This window comes from Pecten maximus, chromosome 7 (assembly GCF_902652985.1).
Source record: "Pecten maximus chromosome 7, xPecMax1.1, whole genome shotgun sequence".
NCBI lineage: Eukaryota > Metazoa > Mollusca > Bivalvia > Pectinida > Pectinidae > Pecten > Pecten maximus.
Window position 1 is genome coordinate 41,092,630 of NC_047021.1, and position 22,124 is coordinate 41,114,753.

At 34.2% G+C, this 22,124-nt stretch overlaps 1 protein-coding gene across 1 annotated transcript; it reads left to right on the plus strand.

Annotated features, from left to right (window-relative positions):
- Positions 1 to 184: 184 nt before the first annotated feature.
- On the plus strand, positions 185 to 20,611 carry LOC117330851 (structural maintenance of chromosomes protein 1A-like). Its single transcript, XM_033889380.1, has 27 exons — positions 185 to 458; positions 908 to 984; positions 1,830 to 1,985; positions 2,391 to 2,539; positions 2,794 to 2,962; positions 3,181 to 3,393; positions 3,610 to 3,695; positions 4,783 to 4,831; positions 5,183 to 5,299; positions 6,511 to 6,725; positions 7,662 to 7,875; positions 8,623 to 8,834; positions 9,190 to 9,352; positions 9,808 to 9,866; positions 10,331 to 10,526; positions 11,390 to 11,458; positions 11,864 to 11,997; positions 12,397 to 12,518; positions 12,864 to 12,949; positions 13,811 to 14,029; positions 14,581 to 14,775; positions 16,043 to 16,155; positions 16,663 to 16,831; positions 17,297 to 17,475; positions 17,752 to 17,821; positions 18,204 to 18,314; positions 18,890 to 20,611. The coding sequence occupies exons 1-27, from the start codon at positions 347 to 349 to the stop codon at positions 18,989 to 18,991; spliced, it is 3,756 nt and encodes a 1,251-aa protein (XP_033745271.1). The 5' UTR covers positions 185 to 346; the 3' UTR covers positions 18,992 to 20,611.
- Positions 20,612 to 22,124: the final 1,513 nt, after the last annotated feature.

Sequence of the window (22,124 nt, forward strand, 5' to 3'; positions counted from 1 at the left end):
GAATCATATAAATAAGTAAACAAACAAATGAATTATCTTTAGACATCATAAAAACGAAATTTCTTAAATAGAATAAAATACTGCAACCATTTTTTTAATTTCTATTAACCATTATTTTATCTAATCATTATAATCCAATCAATCAACACACCCAAAGGTAAGAGTAAAATCTCGTGAAATCTCACGTGAAATAACGAGAGCATTTTTCGCAGCGACATCTATTCGCGCTAAAATTATCGACCATGATTTGATGATATGTTTTCGAATATATAATTCCGGTTTACTTCAGCATCTTAGATGCGTTGATAACTTAATTGCTTAAGTGTGCAGACAAACAACCTACAGAATGCCTGGACACCTAAAGTATATCGAAGTGGACAATTTTAAATCCTACAGAGGCAGACAAAAGATTGGACCGTTCAAGAGATTCTCTGCCATCATTGGACCAAATGGATCTGGTAAGACTTATAAAATGTAAACAACACTTTGGTGCATGTCGAATTTGTTTAAATGCCATATATACATTGATTTGTAAACATATAAACATGTATGCTCTTACATAAATGTACAGGAACGAAGCATCCTTCCTGAAATTTCCTGGTTGACGGCATTGTTTACATTTTGAGAGAAACATCACTGTGACCCTGATTTGATGACATTTGTTATTACAAGTCTTTTCCATCTAGTTTACTTAAATGTGTAACACAATGATTAAAGATTAGGACGATTACAATATTGTGCAGTCCAAATTAATTACCGGAAGTAACAATATTCACGATTATTATCCTTAAAACTGACCCTCTATAAGCAAGATTACCTCCCTTGTATATGATATGCTCATGAGTTTATTTTAGGAGTGCATTTTCTCCTGAATCAGAATGTTCAGAAAGCTGTACCTTTATTGCAGGAAAATCCAACTTGATGGATGCCATCAGTTTTGTACTTGGCGAGAAGACATCAAATTTGAGAGTAAAGCGTCTAAGTGTAAGTATGAAAAGCAAGTTTCGGTCACTTCCAGGGAAGCGCATTAAAGTGTACAGATGCATAGGCACTATATATCACATTTTCAATTAGAGCAATGGAGGGTATCATCTGAGGGGGTGATTATCGCCAGTTTTTAGCTTTTTAGCCATTTTTTAATGTTTCAAAAATGATACAGTGACGTTGCTGAAATTTTCACAAATATATATATTGATTTTGGATCCTTTATGACCTTTTCTCTTTCTGTCATAGTTACCAAAAAGCAGGGCATCCAGTAGAATTAAAATGTCAGGGTCAGCTCTGGAATCCTGAGAGTAAATTTTACTTTATAATTTGATTAATGTTGATTTTAACATATAATTTTAACATAAATATTATGCTAATTAGCATTGTATCTCTCGGCCAAATGAAGTATAGAATCCAGATGATTTCATTCCATTATTTATATTGAATATTAAATCAATTAAAACCTAGAACAGTAAATTCCCCTGAACAAATTAATTTCATTTAAACAAAACTGGTAACAGTTCGACCCTCGTGATTTCTTATTTGACTCTCAGTATTCCAGAGCTGAGTCACCTACTCTTGAGATTTTTATCCTAATCATTTATAATGGATACCCTGAGGGTACTTCCATACTATCAAGTAGATGTTTTTAGGTTGTTTGATAAATTTTGTACTTTACTTAAAACTTGCTATGCAACCAAAGTGGGACAGACATATGTTATTCTTGTGTTACTATAAGTTTTATATTTTGATGATTAAACTCATGATCCCAAAGCTGTGTGTTTTTAGACCTTTTGAAAAGCACTACTCAGGGATCACATGGATTTATGGTAATTTTACAGGACCTCATACATGGAGCTCCTATTGGACAGCCAGCTGCCAACAGGGCTTCAGTCACTGCTGTGTATACTGGGGGAGAGTCTGACGACCAGGACTCAGATATTCACTTTACAAGGGTGATTCATGGCTCCAGTTCTGACCACAAGATAAATGGAAAGGTAAGTTATAACACAAATATAGGTCCGAATGATAATTTTATAATGTCTATATAAAAAAGGCTTTTTAGTGCCGTTAATAGTTTACTCCTGAAACAATCTTTCCCAATTCATCAATTTTCTTCCCAAAATGAGACAAAAAGGCCCCTTCCCAAATCAATGAGAATAAGCCCTAAAATATTATAATTTCTATATGAAAATGAAAGTAAAATTTCATCCAATCTAGTACATTCTGAAGCTGCTCTATATGAGAGCGAACAGCTTATATTGTTTTTGTCCAAGGAAGTAGACATAAGTTGGATGTTTGTTCAACCTGTAATGAAGTACCATTAAAAAGGGAATGTAAATACAAGTAAATAATCCTTGATTTTATTTGATTAATCCTACATTCTCTATTCATCTGTTTAGACGGTAAGTTCACAACAGTATGCAGCTGAACTGGAGAAGATTGGTGTGTTGGTCAAGTCCAAGAACTTCCTGGTTTTTCAAGGGACAGTAGAAAGTATTGCTATGAAGAATGCCAAGGAGAGAACACACATGTTTGAAGAAATAAGCAGGCAAGATTATCCTTCAGTTTTTGCGAGTAGTCTTTTTAGGGAGGATTTTTTTTTTTTTGAAAATGAAATTGAAAGATTAAGCTCTACTTTAACAAAGTATATATACTGATTAGATTTGAAAAATTGCTTGTAAATGTACTTTTATATTGAAAACTCAAACTCTAGAGGGATGATATGAAAGTTTAAGTTTCAGTGTTATGACTTCTTTTCCTGTCATTCTAATTAAGTCATTAATTATTTCTGAATTATTATAGATCTGGTGAGCTGAAAGAAGAATATGATCTGGCCAAAGCAGAAATGTTAAAGGCCGAGGAGGACACTCAGTTCAACTACCACAAGAAGAAGGGCATAGCAGCTGAAAGGAAGGAAGCCAAATTAGAAAAAGATGAAGCAGAGCGCTATCAAAAACTTAAAGAACAACTTGTAAGATTCCCTGGATTGGTTTAGAAATAATTTCTGTTTAAAGTATGGAAGAGATATTTGGAATGTTACAATAACGAAAAATTGAATTGTAGAAGGAATTTCAAAAAGAAGTTTGACGGTAACAACTGAACAGCTAAGATTTCATTGTTTCATATCTGCACTTTTTCATAAAACTTCAAACACTGGATCTCAAACATATTCTTTTGTATTTTTACCAGAGTGAAAAACAAATGGAGTTGCAGCTTTTTAAACTTTTCCACAATGAAAGAGACATTGATGAGATGTCGGACGAACTCAATAGAAAGAACCATCTGCTAGAGAAGGAAGTCCGGAAACGAGAAAGAATTGAAGAAGAAATAAAAGAAAAGAAAAAAGAACAGGGAAAAATCACCAGAGAATTAACAAAGATTGAACAGCAGTTAAAGGAATCGGTAAGACTAGAAATGGAGAAGAATAAAGAATAATGAAAAAGAGAAATATGTTTCATTTATTCCTCTTTCAGGTTCTCTTATATTAAAAAAAACTTTAGTGGAGAAAAAAAAAATTAATTGGAGAAAAAAAACTTCATCGGTAGATCTTAAATAATAAGTCATGTTTGAATTGTAATGACCCGGATAAAAGCTTAATCTTAATAATTATTTTTACAGGAAGTAGAACTGAACAAGAAAAGACCGCTGTATATAAAGGCGAAAGAAAAGACCTCACATATGATCAAGAAGTTAGATTCAGCAAAGTAAGACTACTTTGGTATTAGTTGATTTGTTCAATTCAGACATTCAAGTCAATTGCCCTAATGCAATTCCTACTTACCCCATACTGTATGTGTTTCAAAAAATATATGAAAAGTCCATATCAAAAATTATTTATTGAATATTTCATTTGGTACTAAATGATTTTAAAAACAATATTCAAAAGTATCAAAAATGTTCGCGAAGTGAAGGGCTCAGAGAGATAAAGGAAATATGGATTTTCAACTACTAATTGTTTATTTTAACATATTGGAACACTAGTCATTCTGGTAAATTTCTAATCACACATGTACAGGATTCATGAAATTGAATGTAAAAATCATGTTAGAGATATCTTTGTCTGGGGCAAGTTACAAACATTTTTCGCATGTCTGAGCTAGAAGATAATTTTGAGCGAGTGACTTTAGTCATGCACACACCTGACCGACGAGTAACTATTTTGGTAGCAATTTTTGAAAAATCCAGATTTTAGTGTGTCCCTTCCGATTACTGATCATGTAGACGCTTGTAACTGATTTGAGTGCTTGACGACGGCTCATCATGGTGAAAGTTCATAAGACATGTTCTTCGATGAGTCAATGCGATACGGGCAAGAAAAAGAAAGATCATAATAAAAAAAGAAAGATCATACTAATTATGAGTTAAAAAGAAAAAGGAAAGTCATGCCGGCTTGGTTCGATGGATATGAATTGCTTTGAGATATGTGACTAATTTTTCTTCAAAAGTTTTTGAACATTTTTCATTCATCAAGTGCCTTAATAAAAAAAGATTTCAAGTCTGATATCCAAATCCTCATCTCGTTAGATGTTACTATTTCCTGTGACAGAACACTAACTAGAATCTAAACAGCATGACATTGTGAATATATTGTAAATCAGATTTAATGTTAGTGGTCATCAGCCAAGTTTTACAGTCAAAGGTTACATTTTCGTCGAAAAAAAGTATGTTTGACAGTATCAGTAAAGAGTAAAAGTAATTGATGACCGGAAGGTAACTTATAAGTAACTTATTGTTTAGATGATTCTTTGTTTAAATAGGTTGATACATTAAATTGATTTTTTTTTTCAACAGAAAATCTTTAAAACAAGCAAAGAAGACACATGACAACCACGAGCAAGAGGTCAGTTTTGATTTTTGTTTTGTTTGTTCATTAGTTCAAGATGTAGATCATAGCAAGAAATACAGGCTATAATTACACTAATCCAATTTTTGATTGGTTGTTAAAAATATTATTTGTAAAGAGTCCTTGAATATGATTGTTATTTTTTTTAAATGTTATTATTTGTAAAAAGAGTTCCTTAATATGATTAAACTTAATTAACAAGAGCATTTCAGATATGAAGATATATTGAGGAATATTTCGATAGAAAAATATCGAGCTGCAATTCATGCAAAAGCTGTATATTGATATGAAAGAAGGAAATTTAATGAAATTTGAGTTGTACCAATATTGCATGCGTTTCTTTGACAGATCCGAGAACTAGAACAGGAATTGGATGAAGTAGAGAAGAAACGACAGGAGTTTGAGGAAAGGATAGAGGAAGAATCCCAGTCACAGGGCCGAGATCTCGACCTAGAGGAGTCACAAGTATGATACATTGGGTCACATGACCTGCATTTCGTTTTGTCTTGATAGTCTTGCACATTTTTCTCAAGGATGTAAATTTTCAGATAAAAGAATCTTGAACTTGTGTGTGGAATAGAATCTTAACTTGTGCATGGAATTCATTTGCTCACATGCTCAAAGGGTGACTGTTAGGGCCCATGGGCCTCGTGTATTATTATGAGTTCATTGCCACTTAATTCGGTTTAAAGAGGTGATCAGTTTCGAGAAGGATCGGTTTTAGGAAGGGACACTGTAGTACTAAATGAATTAAATAATTTCTATGGGTGATCCCTGTTTGACAAACCTGGAGTCCTCCCGATGGGTAACTATTTTGGTTAATGAGATATCAAATTATTAAATCTGCTTAATGTATTCTGTATCACAATACAAAGACAATCATGTAAGATCATCACTTAATGATAAACTTTGCTGAGGGATCATTGTCTACTCGGAGGTTAATCTGGACCATTTTTACTACCGAAATGAGGTAGTATTCCCCACTGAGTTTTCTCCTTTGAATAAAAACAAATTCCCCCACCAAGAAAAAATCCATTCAAAACGGGAAAATTCTCCAAAATAGGGGAAATTCCCCAAATTTTGATGAAATATGTAAGAATTATAGCAAAGAATAGCTGTAAAATGTTAAAGTTTAAAGAATGATTCCAAACACAGCAGCCCTTCATTTCCCCTAAATTTCATAATGGGTAGTTTTCCCCAAATTCTTGATTAACCCCAGCTGCTAAATACAGATTTTATCATCCACTGACTATAAATTTATACATCTTTTCTGATTTAATTGTTTATTGGTGATAGAAACATTAACTTTGGGGAAGAGTTGGTGAATCGAAATCGTAATATTTATTCTCGATTCGGTTTTCGGTACATCAATTAAAATTGTCTGAAGAAAATACGATTTTATTAAGAGTCAAAGTCTTCCTGATCATTCCACGATCTGGTTGCTACTGTCAGAAATCCTGTAATTTGAATGGTTGATGACGACTCATATATCTAGGATATTTTCTAACCTGAATAATGTTTCTCGCTAATTCATTACAGGTGCAATCGTTGCTTCAGATCGTATGGCGTACATCACTCATACATATCATATCGCCATTAGATATCACGATATGTATCGTATCGTAAGCATGGCGTCTCATTTCACCCCTAATTGTGTGTCGTTTTTCATCATTCAGGTACAAGAATATCACCATCTGAAAGAAGAAGCAAGCAAACGTGCTGCAAGGAATACTCAGGAGATGGATTCCATAACTCGTGAACAAAAATCCGATCAAGACAGATATGACAATGAAAGCAGAAAAAGAAATGAACTTATATCAAAAATAAAACAGAAAGAAAATGAAATGGAAGAAAACAGAAAGCGAGTGGAGAAGTTAAACGAGTATATAAAGTAAGGTCATTTCTGTTGCGTGCCTATTTGAATATTTTCAGCGATTGACCAATAGAATCCCACTTGGATTGATTTTGATTTCTATTGCACCAAGCAGCCACCCTACCAGAAATAATTTAGGATCAGAAAAATGTGTATTGAATATGCCTATTACATTGTCAATCTGTTTTAAATAATTGTGTGAAAGCAAGCCAGTGAAAAATTACTGCCTCTTGTTTTCTAATGCTCCCACTTGTTGTACCATTTATGGCCCGGGCATTTACTGTTACCCTAATTTGGTATGCAGTCGTATAATGATAACATGTTTTTGTTATGGTCAGTTGATCAATTCCAGAGTTACAGCCATTTGTTTAAGAATTTTAAGTAAAATTTTATACAAAAATATTATTACCATAGTTGGAGAATCTTGTCTGACTCCTTTGGGAATTAATAAAAAAAAAATAGAGAACCATAAAAAAATTAAACCAAAAGTGTAAAATCTCTTGTTTACATTTATTGTTCCAGTACAGACATTTTCTTTGTTTGATATTGATAGTGATAATTTTATTGTGTAAAAAGTAGTTACAAACTCAGATCTTTATTACGATCAATAATCAATCACTTCTATGTATTATACACTAGTATGGTATTAAAACAAATAGTAGACAAATATGATATATATTTAACAGTGATGGTAAAAACTCCAGGCTTTTTCTAAGGGCTATTTGGGGCCATTAATGAGCCCCATTCCCAATTGGAATTATTTCATTTTAAAGCCAAATTCCCAAAATTTGCAGTTTACTTTTGAAAAAATCTTTCCCAATTCACCAATTTTTTCCCCAAAATGAGGTAAAAAGGCCCCATCCCAAACCCAGTGAGAAAAAGCCCAGAAACTTGATGTTGTTATAACTGATGTTTAGTTTACTATGCCAGTGTCTAAAGTTAACTTATCTACAGGACTAGTAACAATGCTGTGGCAGAGCAGAGGCAACTTGAAGAGAGTATGTCTGAAGATGTAGACACAGCAAACCGCAGAATTGAAGAGATCAATGATGAATTAGCCTCCGTTATGGACCAGCTAGGGGAGGCCAAGGTTGACAAGCATGAGTCTGCTCGAGCGACAAAGAAGAAAGAACTTCTCAACAATCTTAAACGGCTTTACCCAGGCGTGGTACGTTGGATAGGTTGTAGAAATTTGAGCTAATGAATTGTCGATTTTGTAGAAAGGATCTGAAATAAGATCTGTACATCATAAGCATTTCTCAATTTGCTTGAATTTGTACTTATAATTTAAGATAATAATTCACTTATGAAAGACAAAATCACTATTTCTTAATATCACTTACCATGGCATCTAGATGTGCATTAAAATATTTAATTCTTTATCATGTTAATTTAACAAAAACAAATTTGGGTACTATATAGTGAAAAATACTGCTCATTAATAATTCTATGTCGTTAAATGTTGTAAATGTTGTTTTGCTAAATCTCCAACTTTGAACAATCCCTTGGTGGGAGTCTTCCACTTTGGCATCTCTAGAGGGTGGCAACCCTGTGTTCACAGTGTTCATTAGCAAAATGATACTTCCCATGGAAAACAACACCAATATGTTTTAGATGCACAATGTGCATACAATTTGAAAACTCCTTAAAATATTGACACAAAGTAGATGAACATTGCTAATAGTATAGTATTTGAATAGAATAACAACTTTTTGTATGGACTTCATTTAAGAAAGAAAGAGACATTGTAACAATCCTGTTTAGGCAAAACCTAGACAGCACTAATCGTGGCTTACAAATGGGTTAGTCCTAGGTTTATTATAAATTGAGTCTTTCTCAAGATTTCTGAAAACTAGTTGGGTCCATTTCTAGGCTTTAAGATGTAGGAATGCTCAAGTGTTATATTTGTTTACAGACTGGCCGTCTGATTGATCAGTGTGAGCCGAGTCACAAGAAGTACCAGGTGGCCATTACTAAGGTGCTGGGTAAATACATGGACGCTATTGTGTGTGACTCGGAGAAGACCGCCAAGGACTGCATACAGTATATGAAGGAGCAACGCATTGATCCAGAGACCTTCTTACCCCTGAACTATCTAGATGTTAAACCAGTCAATGAAAAACTCAGGTGAGAAAAGTAAACGTTTGTTGGGGACAGTGGACAAAGAGCCTAAGAAGTCTGATTATAGACAGTACCTTTCCTGGCCATTTTGGAAAATTGCCACCTGGTGAAAATTGGTAATTTTATGGTGTAGCAAATTAAGGGGGGGATGGTGAACATAGATTGCTGGATGTGCCTGGTATACAAATTTGATGACGTCATTGCACAATTCAAAATCTGGCCTTAACTGGGGCCTCGAGTACATAAACAGTAAAATTACTGATGGAGAAATATGTTGTTGCACTAACAGTTACATAAAGCTGAAAATTTCATAATGATCAAAAATAGAAAAAGAACTAACAAGCGAATTGCTTTATAACAGAGAATTTTCTGAGCCACGTAATGTGAAGCTGGTGGTGGATGTGATTCGTTCCGATCCCCCTGTGGTAAAGAAGGCCCTGCTATTTGCCTGTGGTAACTCTCTGGTCTGTGAGACTGTGGAAGACGCCAGGAAGGTAGCCTTTGGTGGACCAGAACGACACAAGGTAAAGCTATAGTCACTCATTTACAATACTCTGAACATTTCAGATGTGTTCTGCAACCTCCATGTATTTCTCTTATTTCTGTGAAAATATTTGAAAAAGTTAGCATCAACATTCATTAGTTTAGTAGGTGGAAATAACAATTATTTTCGCTGTTAAATTGTTTGATTTCATGATAAAATCATCTTTGTGTGGCCTTACCATGATAAAAGTATCTTTGCATGGTCTTGCCATCCGCAAACACATCACATGTGTAAAACAACAAGTAAAAATGGCTGATTACACAATTTAATGATTAATGGAATATTTAATTTCAGTCATCCAGTAACTACGTATATATGTTACATTTTAATTTCAAAACCAAAAAACAGCAAAAAGGTCTTACTTTCGTTGGAATTCGTGTTTAATGTAATAATAAAAATTAAATTGTTTCTGCATAATTACTTTTCTCTATACAGTCTGTGGCATTAGATGGAACCCTTTTCCAGAAGTCTGGTGTTATCTCCGGAGGTGCAAGGTGAGAATTAGGTGTAGGCAATATTATGTGTATCACAACAATACAATATATCGATACACATTCTCAGCAAACTAGTATATGATGTTTTATTAGTTGTTTACAGATACCTAGACTTAAATGAATATAATACACTTCAGGTTTTCACACATTATCACTCCGTCAACGAAACATAAATGTCCAAATCATCAAAATTTCTGTGATATGATGGTTACCGAGTAGGAATATATATATACCTGACACACTGTCAAGTAGGAGTTTTTGAAAAAACAAAATGTTGAATATAATTGTTCTAGTAAGTGTGTGAAAAATTTCCTACATGAATTCCTCATCTGTGCATTCTTTTGCATATAATTTGACATCAGGTGGGAGACAAATTTGCCTAATTGTCTTGCTTAGTATACTATCAACTTATAAAGCTATATCTTGTCGCACACAAAAACCTGTGTATCATTTCTTTTCCTTAGTGACTTGAAGGCCAAGGCCCGGCGATGGGATGAAAAACAGTTGGGACAGCTCAAGAGTCGGAAGGAGAAATTATCTGAGGAACTGAAAGAACAACTTAAGAACAAGAGGAAGGAATCAGAGCTGAATACAATTAGATCACAGATCAAGGGTCTGGAGACTCGACTCAAGTACTCGATCACAGACAGGGATAACACTGTGAGTAACATACAGATACGAAAGGGGACCATTACTCCAATTATGTACTTAAAAAGGGGAACTGTTACTCCAATTATGTACTTAAAAAGGGGAACTGTTACTCCAATTATGTACTCAAAAAGGGGAACCGTTACTCCTATTATGTACTTAAAAATGGGAAACCATCACTCCAATTATGTACTTTAAAAGGGGAACCGTTACTCAAATTATGTACTCAAAAAGGGGAACCGTTACTCAAATTATGTACTCAAAAAGGGAACCGTTACTCAAATTATGTACTTAAAACCTCCATACTGGAGCTGGTTTCCTCTTCTCATTACTGTCACATTTTTAGCAGTCTTGAACTTCCTTGCTATATCGTACAGAATTTGGTTTTGGAATGTCATGTTGGTAGGCATGGGTTGAAAATGTTAAGAAGGTCGATAAATGTTGTTTATGTCATGTTTTAACAGCATTTGGAAAAGTTGATTTTGAAATTCTTATGTAAGTAGTGTCCCTTGAAAATGTTTTTATGTAGGAGTTTACGCCCGCCATATTGCGACCACCTACGAGTTGTGACGTCACAATCTCTCACTTTCGTTTCCGTTATATTTCCTTTCACGGTTCATTTTGCAGTTTCTTCTTTCGGTTCATATATGATGTAGTTGAACTATATATGCATTTATGAAAACTATCGACTACAAATCAAGTGCTATTACATAAAAAAAGGTATATTCAGTATAAATTTCTCTTCAGCGGAAGTATGGAATTTGAGACCTCTGGTGGCAATTTCTGTAACTAGATTATGTTATTGGGGTTATATAAATGTTTTGAAATCAATTTGCTCCACTGATGATGTAATAGATGAGTTCTTCCTGTTGTAGCTCAACAAACATCTTACTCAGAATGAGAAGGATCTCAACACGTACAATGAAATGCTCAAGTCTTTTGATGTAAGTATATACTGTTGTCGTGTTTGTCATTTTATAAGGAGTACATAGTATAAAGAGACAGATTAGTAAGATGGACATTAATAGTACATGGGCTAACTCTGGCTATTCCAGCATTAAAGATGAAATATGAGGACTCCCTAGTTTGTCAAAACAGGGACTACCGGAAGAAGTGATTTAATTAAAACGGCAATATAAGACACTTTTTCACTCGCACTCATGGCCAATATGCATAGAATTTGTATATTTCTAGAGAACACTTGTAAAATTTCTACCAAGCCATAATTCTACAGATTCTAGATTACATTAAACATATAATTCTAGAAGTGTTTGAATGCTGAAATAGGTTGATGATTATGATGATGAAACTACAAACAAGAAGTAGCAGTTGGTTTTGTCATGTTTCAGCCAAGAATACAAGAGATCGAGCGTCGTATGTCCGAGCGGGGTGATAAGTTAAAAATTCTCAAGGAGAGGATGAACAGGGTTGAGGATGAAGTGTTCATGACCTTCTGTATACAGATCGGTGTTGAGAACATTAGGTAATTTTTCCTCTGTATAATAATTTAGGATGATGATGTTATAGCAAGCTATTGTTGATATGTTTAGCTTGCAATAGTCTGCATGAAGACGGGAAATCATGTATCAGTTTATATATCAACAAAATTTGATTCTATTGCCAAAAAAATGTTAATTATTAGTTTCTTAGGCCTTACGGCATGTTATTTTTATACTCTCATTGCCTATTGTTTTACAAGTTACTACAAGTCTTGCATATAAAGGGATAATTTAAAAAAAAAAAAAAACTTTACTAATGTAAGTGAACTATTTTATCTAGCATTTTAGTATAGTACAGATTACGGAATTGAATTTGAAGATCATTAAGTCTGTTGATTAATTTAGTGAAGTGAAACCAAAGAGTTATGTTAAATCCACTACAGGCAATATGAAGAACGAGAACTTAGAGTGCAACAAGACAGAGCCAAGAAGAGGCTGGAATTTGAAAATCAGAAATTCAGATTACAAAACCAAATAGAATTTGAAAAATCGAGGGACACAATCGGTAAGTTATATAAAAGTTATTTACCCGCTATTCAAGCAATTTAGTTGTTAGAAATTTTCGTTCATATTAAGTCAATCATGGTGAACTGATCATGAACACAGAAATGCTAATTGCTGACAAAATGTAACCAATGAGAGAAAAGTCTGTTTATGTCAATATCCAGTCAAAGTGAGATTAACAGTTTATCAAAGCAAAATATAATTTGATACACGAAAAGTATTGAATATTGATATTGGGTATTTAACTTTTTCAATGCTCTCGCCTTCATTCTTCTATCATTTGGATTTAAAATAAACACGATTTAGTCCTGGTATTGGGATTTCATAGGATGAAATTATATTTCAGCAAATGTGAAGAAGTGGGAGAAGGCATACCAGAGTGATGAGAGAGAGTTGGAGAAGGTTAAGAATGATGAAGCTCGTCATATGAAGGTATGTTATCTGATGTCATAGAAACTTGAAATATTAGTCTTATATTATTAGCTCACCGGTTACGAGTACATAAAAATTGATTTAACTCAAAAACTATGATTGCTGCCGCCGGTGAGCTTTCACAATCATTGATTGCACTTGTTTCAAATGCAGTGTATTAATGTCTTTTGGTTGATATTTAGTATGAAAATAATGTATTACAAAAACATTCTGATTTATCCTGGGAATTCCAATATCCAAACAATTTATCTCACTTGGTGTGGGAAGGAGTTCAGTTTGTACAAGGGACTCGAAATCCTAGGAAACGCCCAATATCAGTAAGGGCTATTCAAGAGGTAAATGCTTGATGGGTTTAAGATACACTTGTTTACGTTTGGATCTTGGTGCCAGAACACCTAAACTGATTTTATCCAACTGTTTCACTACCTAATCCACATGCCATCCCTTCTTTTTGGCCATCATTTTACAATTTCTGATCTGTCTGAAATCCTGTTTGTGGGATTACAAAGTTATTTAGCTTAGAATAGGCCGCTTAGAATGATACTTTGTCATAGTGATTTATATTTTGAACGATCAAGAGTTGGCACACCACCACCATTTTTTTGCCCCTGAAGCTAGGACTCCCAACTATGCATCTTTTAGAAAGGCAGAAAGACCTACCATGCAAAACAAATGTTGCTAAAAAGTTTTCTGCCTGACAATCCCGTGTATTTAATTCTTGAATAGTCACAGTCCTGACACAGAAAAAAAGAAAAACTAAAAGTTTCTGTATGCAATAATAATTTTAGTTTCTTATAAAAGAAAGTTAATATCAGGGTTGTACAGATTATAGATAATTTATGTAAATCTTGTTGTGTTCAGGTCATAGATGAAGAGATGCAGACGCAGGAAAGATTAAAACAACAACGTGTAACATTCAAGTCCCAAGTGGAAGATGAGGAGTCAGATATCAATGAGGTCCGGAAACGACTTTCAGCTCAGCAGAAGGAGATCAGTGCCGCTCAAAAACAAATTAACTCTGTAGAAACAAAGTTAGAACAGAAACGAGCTGACCGACATAGTTTACTGAAAGCTTGTAAGGTATGTCAAATTTAGAACAGAAATTAGCTGAGAGGCACAGTCTACTGAAAGCTTGTAAGGTATGTCAAATTTAGAACACAAATGGGCTGACAGACACAGTCTACTGAAAGCTTGTAAGGTATGTCAAATTTAGAACACAAATGGGCTGACAGACACAGTCTACTGAAAGCTTGTAAGGTATGTCAAATTTAGAAGACAGATGAGCTGACAGACACAGTCTACTGAAAGCTTGTAAGGTATGTCAAATTTAGAAGACAGATGAGCTGACAGACACAGTCTACTGAAAGCTTGTAAGGTATGATAGTTTACATTCAGAATAATTTTGGTATTTCTGCAACAGGTATTCTAAAAAATACTGAATGCCTTTCCAAATATTGATCACATATTACTCCAAGTTTAAAGTACTGGATACCAAGGTGTAAAAACATGCTATAAATCAAAACATTTCTGATATTAACTGCATGAAAATAGATTGCACCATGAACAAGTAAGCTGCAAAAAAAAAATTGTGATGGAACAGTCAGCTGTTATAACAACGTGTGTCTATTTAGATGGATGACGTACAGATACCGTTCAAGCGGGGAACATTGGAGGATATAAACCGTGAAGACGAGCCGTCGAGTCATCCAGATGACAGCCAGGATACGCCTATGGATAGTATGAGCAGTCAAGGGGCCAAAGCAATATACGCCAAAGAGGCTAACATTCTTATCGATTACAGTGTCTTAGAGGAGGACGACAAGGAGGTAGGAATTTTCTGTTAGTTGCCACCATATGCCTATAACACCCGGTGCCTCAGGCTATAACACCCAATGGGTCATGTGACATTAAAAAAGGCGGGATTTTTTTGTGTTGGTTTAGTTTTTTTCAAAGTTGACGAAAATGGTAAGACAATGTAAATATAAGTATTGAACAGTGGTTTTAATGTTGTTATAGTTGATATGGCAGCAAGATGTATGGTGGGCAAATGGCATGGGAACCCGTTCATTGCTTAATTAACACGAGAAAAAATGTTTTTATATATATATCATTAACAAGAAAAAAAAAAGATGTTTTTATAAATATATTAAAAGGAAAAGAATGTGTACTTTATTTTACAACAATTTCAAAAAAGTTATACAAACTTCTATTATCAAATCACTCTTGTTGGCTGGATGGAAGTGCATGAGGGGTCTTAATAAGGGAGAAAACCTTGTCCGGCTGATAACTTTTGAGCTGTTAAAGATGTCTTAATGACAGTTGCTGTATATCGTAATCACCCACTGATGAAGTGCAGTGCTCCATCATTGGATCATTGCAATTTTGACTTAAAGGTCAAAGGTCAAATAAGTGTAAATTTTTCCTCAATAATTTTTCTTGTCTGGGTCATAACTTTTAAACAGTTAGACATCTGGATGAAACATTTATCCATCATTAACAGGTAATGTGCAGTGTACTTTCATCATTACAACCTTCATTTTCAGGTCAAAGGTCATTTGAGTGTAAAAGTATTCATTGCCTAGTAAGGGAGAAGGGGAAATGTTTTTGTTCTCAGAAAAAAATCTCCAGTTAGAAATAGAAACGGGAAGTGGTGCAGTAAATAATTCATAGCTGATTATTACTGACTTTAATGATAATTACAAATAGATTATACTAGGGTTATAAAAGCTACAGCAAAATGTATTACCTTCAGATGACTGCAGCACAACAACTTAATATAAAACCTTTGTGAATTTATAATAAAGTGCCAAATTGAATGTGATGATTGATTTTAGGAAACTGTAGAGCTTCATTTTATGCAATACAAACTATTGGCACTTTATTTTGATTTGGTTCACAATTAATAACAGACAATAATTACATGAAGATATCCAGAATTAAAAATTACAGCAATTGCTTTTTCCCCTTGGGTGCTTTCATTTTTGCCCTAACACCCATTCAGGTTTTGAACAATATCACTATAAATGCAAATGTTATGAAGTTTATATTTTCGACCTCTTTATAATGCTGACTGTTATTTCTGTTTTCCTTCAGCTTGAAATGGCAGATGAGGTGAGGAAGCGTGAAAACCAATACCAGAAGGCTGTGGCTGACATGCACTCCACTATACAAAGGATTAATGCACCCAACATGAAGGCAATGGAAAAGTGAGTTCCCGTCTACACCAATACAAGTGTATCAGTGTCTTAACAAAAAATATATGCCTTTTTTTTTCTTTCTTTTTTTCTTTTCTTTTTTAACCAGCTTGAAAAATGGTAAATGGTAAAAAGAGTAGTAATGGACACATTGGTTTCTTTAACTAAAATGAAGCTCAAAGCACATCCGATGTCTGGTTTCTTTAACTGAAATGAAGCTCAAAGCACATCCGATGTGTGGTGCTTTGCCCGTCAGTTTTTTCAAGAATTTATGTTGACTCTTAGTAATAAATATGATTATGTATGCCGATGTGTTAATATCATGAAAACCATGATTTCTTCATTTTATCCATGGAAGAAGTTACCTCATGGCTTTTAAGGTAATAAATTTTGCATCATGTAAAGTTGTTTCTATAGAGCTTAAGTAAAAAAAGCTAAATTTTGAGCTCTGTATTATAATTTACAGAAGAAATATGAAAATTTGGTGGATCAACTGTAATATATTTTCTTTCTCTACAGACTGGATGGTGTTAGAGAAAGATTTCAGGAAACATCAGCAGAGTTTGAGGATGCCAGGAAACGAGCAAAAAGAGCCAAACAGGCCTATGAGAAAGTTCGCAAAGAGCGATACGACCGATTCATGCATTGCTTCGAGCACGTAGCCACTAGAATCGATGAGATCTACAAGGTAATTAATTTGTTGTGACTTTTGTGTGTAAAGGATCTAAATTTAAAACAAAATAGGACATGGCATCTATATATAAATCCTACAAGTGCTTTCTATGCTTTCATCACTGACATCTGTAAATGTAAAAATGGTCTCCACAGTATAGAAATATTTTTGATTAACTCCAAAAGGTGACAGAAATAACAATTCAGTGAATGTGGAAGTATTCTAGACACTGAATGATTGCATTTGGTGGTATAAATGCAAACTAAAATAATAAATTGGGGGGGGGGGGGGGGCACTTTTAAATTAGTGAACCTACCTATATAAGTGATTTAAACTTTTTTGTGAATGGTACCCTGGTATAGAAGCAATTTTAATGTAAAAGAATAAAGCACAGAGAAGGAAGGACATACAAAACTATATAGAATTTCAGTTACTGGCTTGTAAAAAAGTTCTAAAACTGTTCTTTCCATCCCATTTCAGTCGCTAGCTCGTAACCAGAGCGCCCAGGCTTTCCTCGGGCCCGAGAACCCTGAAGAACCTTACCTAGATGGTGTTAACTACAATTGTGTTGCTCCAGGAAAACGATTCCGACCAATGGATAACTTGTCTGGTGGTGAGAAGACGGTAGCAGCTCTGGCTCTCCTGTTTGCAATTCACAGGTAATAGCAGTGGTTAAATTGTATCTAATTTTGTTTAAACTTTGCAATGTTTATGTACCTTCCTAAGAATTCATAGCTACAACTATTTAAAATTTACATGTTAGAATTTTTTTATTTTTTTTTAAGAATCTTCATGGTCAAAAAGGATCTGAGTCTATTTTGGAGTTAAACATAAACAGCTGTTTCATGTTATTTGTATTTAATATTGAGATAAAGTAAACATTTAAGTGCAAGAGAAATCAACTTAGGACTGAAATGTAATATTTATCACTGTAGTTACCAGCCCGCCCCCTTCTTTGTGCTGGATGAGATAGATGCAGCTCTGGACAACACCAATATTGGAAAGGTATGTGATCCCTAAATACTTGCGACATCAGAAAAAGTTCATTTGAACATTCTGTTACACAAATACCCTCAAGAGATTAATTTTTAGCTCGCCTGCTTAAAGGGCTAATGATACTCTGAGGATATTAGTTTTTAACTCATCTGCTTAAAGAGCTAATGAGCTGCTCTGGAGTGGTCATCTGTACATTATACATCTGTTGTGTACTGTTTCTTTTAAACAATTTCATCGTAACCACATGTTTCAGAATGAAAATATGTGGTTAATAGGTTCAGGAATAAAGTGCATCAAAATTTGTAAAAACAAATGACCTTGGCCAAAATTGATATAAATCTGTATTGTAAGAGCGTCTATTACACCAGTACAAAATATTCTGTTTTTACAGGTTGCCTCTTACATCCGGTCACAGTCTGAAATGAGCTTCCAGTGTATAGTGATCTCACTGAAGGAAGAGTTCTACAATAAATCAGATTCCCTCATAGGAATTTACCCAGAGGTATGAGATATTGATAGAAATGGCCCAATAAAGAATGGCTGAATAAAGGATAACCCAATATATCATTAATAGAAATGGCTGAATAAAGGATAACCCAATATATCATTAATAGAAATGGCTGAATAAAGAATAACCCAATATATGTCTATCCCAGGTCTCCAGGTCACCGTCAGAGAATGGAAACATTTGTGTATAATTCTTACCTAATCATACAGATAGAAAATTTTAATATAAAGTTTGTGCCAGTTCAATATTTTACTTAAATGGTTCTTAAGTATTTAGTTTGATCTCATTCTATATATTTTTAGTGACATGAAATAAAATAAAAATAACATTTGTTTGTGTATAACATGGCAATCTCATAAATATGAGACAAAATCAGTCTTCATCATAAAATGTTAAATTTGTAAGTAAATTACAGTTAAGAATTTAATGCATATTAATGTTACTTTATGGGTTAACAAATTAGGGTGTCATTAAAATTTTGTGAAGTTGTCATTACAGACAGGAAACTGTCCTATAACATATTGTGTCATATCCATTGAAGTTTAAGTACATTGTCCTATTTGTTACAGGTTGGTGACTGTGTAATTAGCCACGTATTAACCGTCGACCTCAATGATTACCCAGAATCCCAAATAGGCGAAGATGAAGACAGTCCCAGCAAGTCACGGTAGTTGACACTTGGACAAGAATATATTTATGTATAGTGCAAATTTTATCGTTATAATGTGTGTTTGCTTAAATGCAAATTCAGTGTAACTTTGTTAAGATTTCTGATCCCATATATGTAGAGGTAATATGAACTGAATTCCTCATTTCATTTTACTTGATTTCTACAAGATCTTTTTTTTTTTTTTTATGAAGCTAATTAAAGTTTAGCCCCTTTGTCGGCTTTATTTGGATCAGTTTGATAGAAACATCAATTTCATTTATATAAAAAAAAAAATCATACACATTGTTTTGTTCAGAGATGCATAAATCATTTCATTGTAAATAGATATTTTTAAAATGACCTACTTTATTTATCTGCAATATTGAACAAACTAGTTGTTAGTGGATATATGTATTGTAGTTATACGAGTGTTGTAAATACACAAAAACTCTTAGGATATTTAGTTTGTTTACCAATTTTATGTTTCACTGTACATATTCCGACTCTTACTAGCAGTAAGCATGAAACATTTATAAAGTTTATGAACCATTGTCATATTGGTGAACTGGGAAATCTGGGTTCATTGCAGGTGTATTTAGACAACATATGTTAGGAAAATATTCTATTTCTTGTGCTTAGTAATTTCTGAACTTTTCATCTTTGGTAAACATTTTCTTTGATTGTTTCATGGCTTTTTCGATTTTAAACAAGAATATGGCTAATTCTAAATCCAAAATGTCTGCCATAATCTTCGTTTGATTTTGTACAATGTAACATAGCAAAATTATAACCTGTTGGTAATATATTCAAACAAAATCTTTCAACCAGGAAAACTGTAAAAGAAATCTCTACCAGATCACCTTCAATTCCTAGAGCTCCTGTCTAAAAACTTGTCCGTATCAAAATAACCTAATTAAGACGAACTAATGAAGTATTGATGCGGAGAACATTAGATTTTCTTAAAATTTTCAGTCATAATTACTATTTGTCTGAGATGCAGTATGTTTTTCAAAATAAATCTGATGAAAATAATGCACCTGAATATTCTATAACCTGGTTTACAGTTAAATGTCATGTTTCTGTTACTCTGTACAGCTGTGTTTTATCGGAGTTTTACACGTGTAGGTTTTATGTAGTAAGAGTGGGAACAATGTTGCTATATCTATTGTTTATCAACTACATCAGTGCGTGTTGTATTTGTTGTAATGTGGACGACTTCTTCGCAGACCAAGGATATCCACTGTGCTGATTAAATGTGACATCCTTGTAGCTTAAACTTTTGTCTCACAAAACCATATTGTCCTGAGTTATACTTGTAACACTGATTTGTACCAGATTATAGAGGGAAAAGATATTTTTGATACATCGTATCATAAACAAACCATTCGTATCATCATAATGTTTATTTCATGAATTGACATACAGAATAAGTTGCAGGAAATGTTTGGACAAGAACATGCAAATTTGGGGAGAAATCTATCGCGATGTAAGTTTAATATTGGGTATAATTATGTTACCAACATTTCTCTAATGAGCTATTTTGATTGGTTGCCTGGTTACTATGGTATCACTGCACTCTGTCAAAGCAGACTTGTTTAATTCTTTATCATGGTCATTGATAATAAATTAATTTGTAAAAGTTTATTTGTGTTTTGTTTATTTCATTTCGTGGATTCAGTAGATGTAGTGGCTGTATGTAGAAGTCCTAATGAATATTTAGTCTGGAACACAGAAGTAGAATTCATTGGAGAAGTGTGAGCTCAGAAAATATAAATTTTGACTTGCCTTATTATCCCCTCGTGACGAAAGTCGGGGAGGGGATATAGCGTTCCGTTCGTACGTAAGTACGTACGTATGTTCCCTTTTTGTCAGCGCTCTTGCGACTTCATTTTTGAACGGATTCTGACCAAACTTCATATATGGGTCCAGCATGGGAATACCTCGATCGAGTTCGTGTTTCAGGGTGCCAAGGTCAAGGTCACCGTTACTATTTATAGAAAATCTTTGTCAGCGCTCTTGCGACTTCATTTTTGAACGGATCCTGACCAAACTTCATATATTGGTCCAGCATGGGAATACCTCGAACGAGTTCGTGTTTCAGGGGGTCAAGGCCAATGTCACCGTTACTATTTATAGAAAATCTTTGTCAGCGCTGTAATGCGACTTCATTTTTGAACGGATCCTGACCAAACTTCATATATGGGTCGAGCATGGCAATACCTCAAACAAGTTCGTGTTTCAGGGTGCCAAGGTTAAGGTGAAGGTCACCGTTACTATTTATAGAAAATCTTTGTCAGCGTTGTTGCGACTTCATTTTTAAATGGATCCTGACCGAACTTCATATATTGGTCCAGCATGGCAATACCTCGATAGCCCATGCCTGATAATAAGCCCATCCATGTCTATTGCAGTTCAGTGCAAATTACAACTGATGTTATTTCAATGTCCTGCAATAACCCCACCCCCCATTTTGCGTCAGAGTTCATGTGTTAGCACGCGAGGGGATTTGTATCGTTTGCGATGCCTTGTTTAAGAATTAACAACATATTCCATCATCTATCTGAGAGTGATGAAACAAGATATCTGTGAAGGTGAAATTCACAAAAGACGGCTTAAATATCCATCACCAGCCAGAATGCTACTTCAATCCATGCGTTTTATTATATCCCAAATTTAATAGTAGAGGGATAATACTATATGTATAGAAATTTATTTGTCGTTTAATCAATTTTCAAAAACTTTTACACAAAGTACACGCTGTGTTTCACGCGACAAGGTTCTAAACATGACAAGATTTTGATGGTTATTGGTTGGAGGCCAAGGGGTCGAAGACCGTTTCACTCTGGACCATTTGATATCAAGATACCATCATATAGCTTTCGGACATTAAAGCAAGCACTTTAGGAGGTCTGAAGGTTAATAGAGCCAGATTTGTCATGTGGAAACCTTTATGGATGTAATAGCGAAGGCGAATTGCAATAAACCAGATGGGATTCAAAGTCAGGACCGCCAAACTTGTCTTGATGCCCCAACTTTCTGAGCTATCTGGCCATTTGCATTAAAAATAGTTGAGTTTCGCTACACAATACCAAAATGCTCCGAGAAGTTCCCAAGCTTAAAACATTCAGAAGCTCTCAAGCCTAACTGGAAGAGCT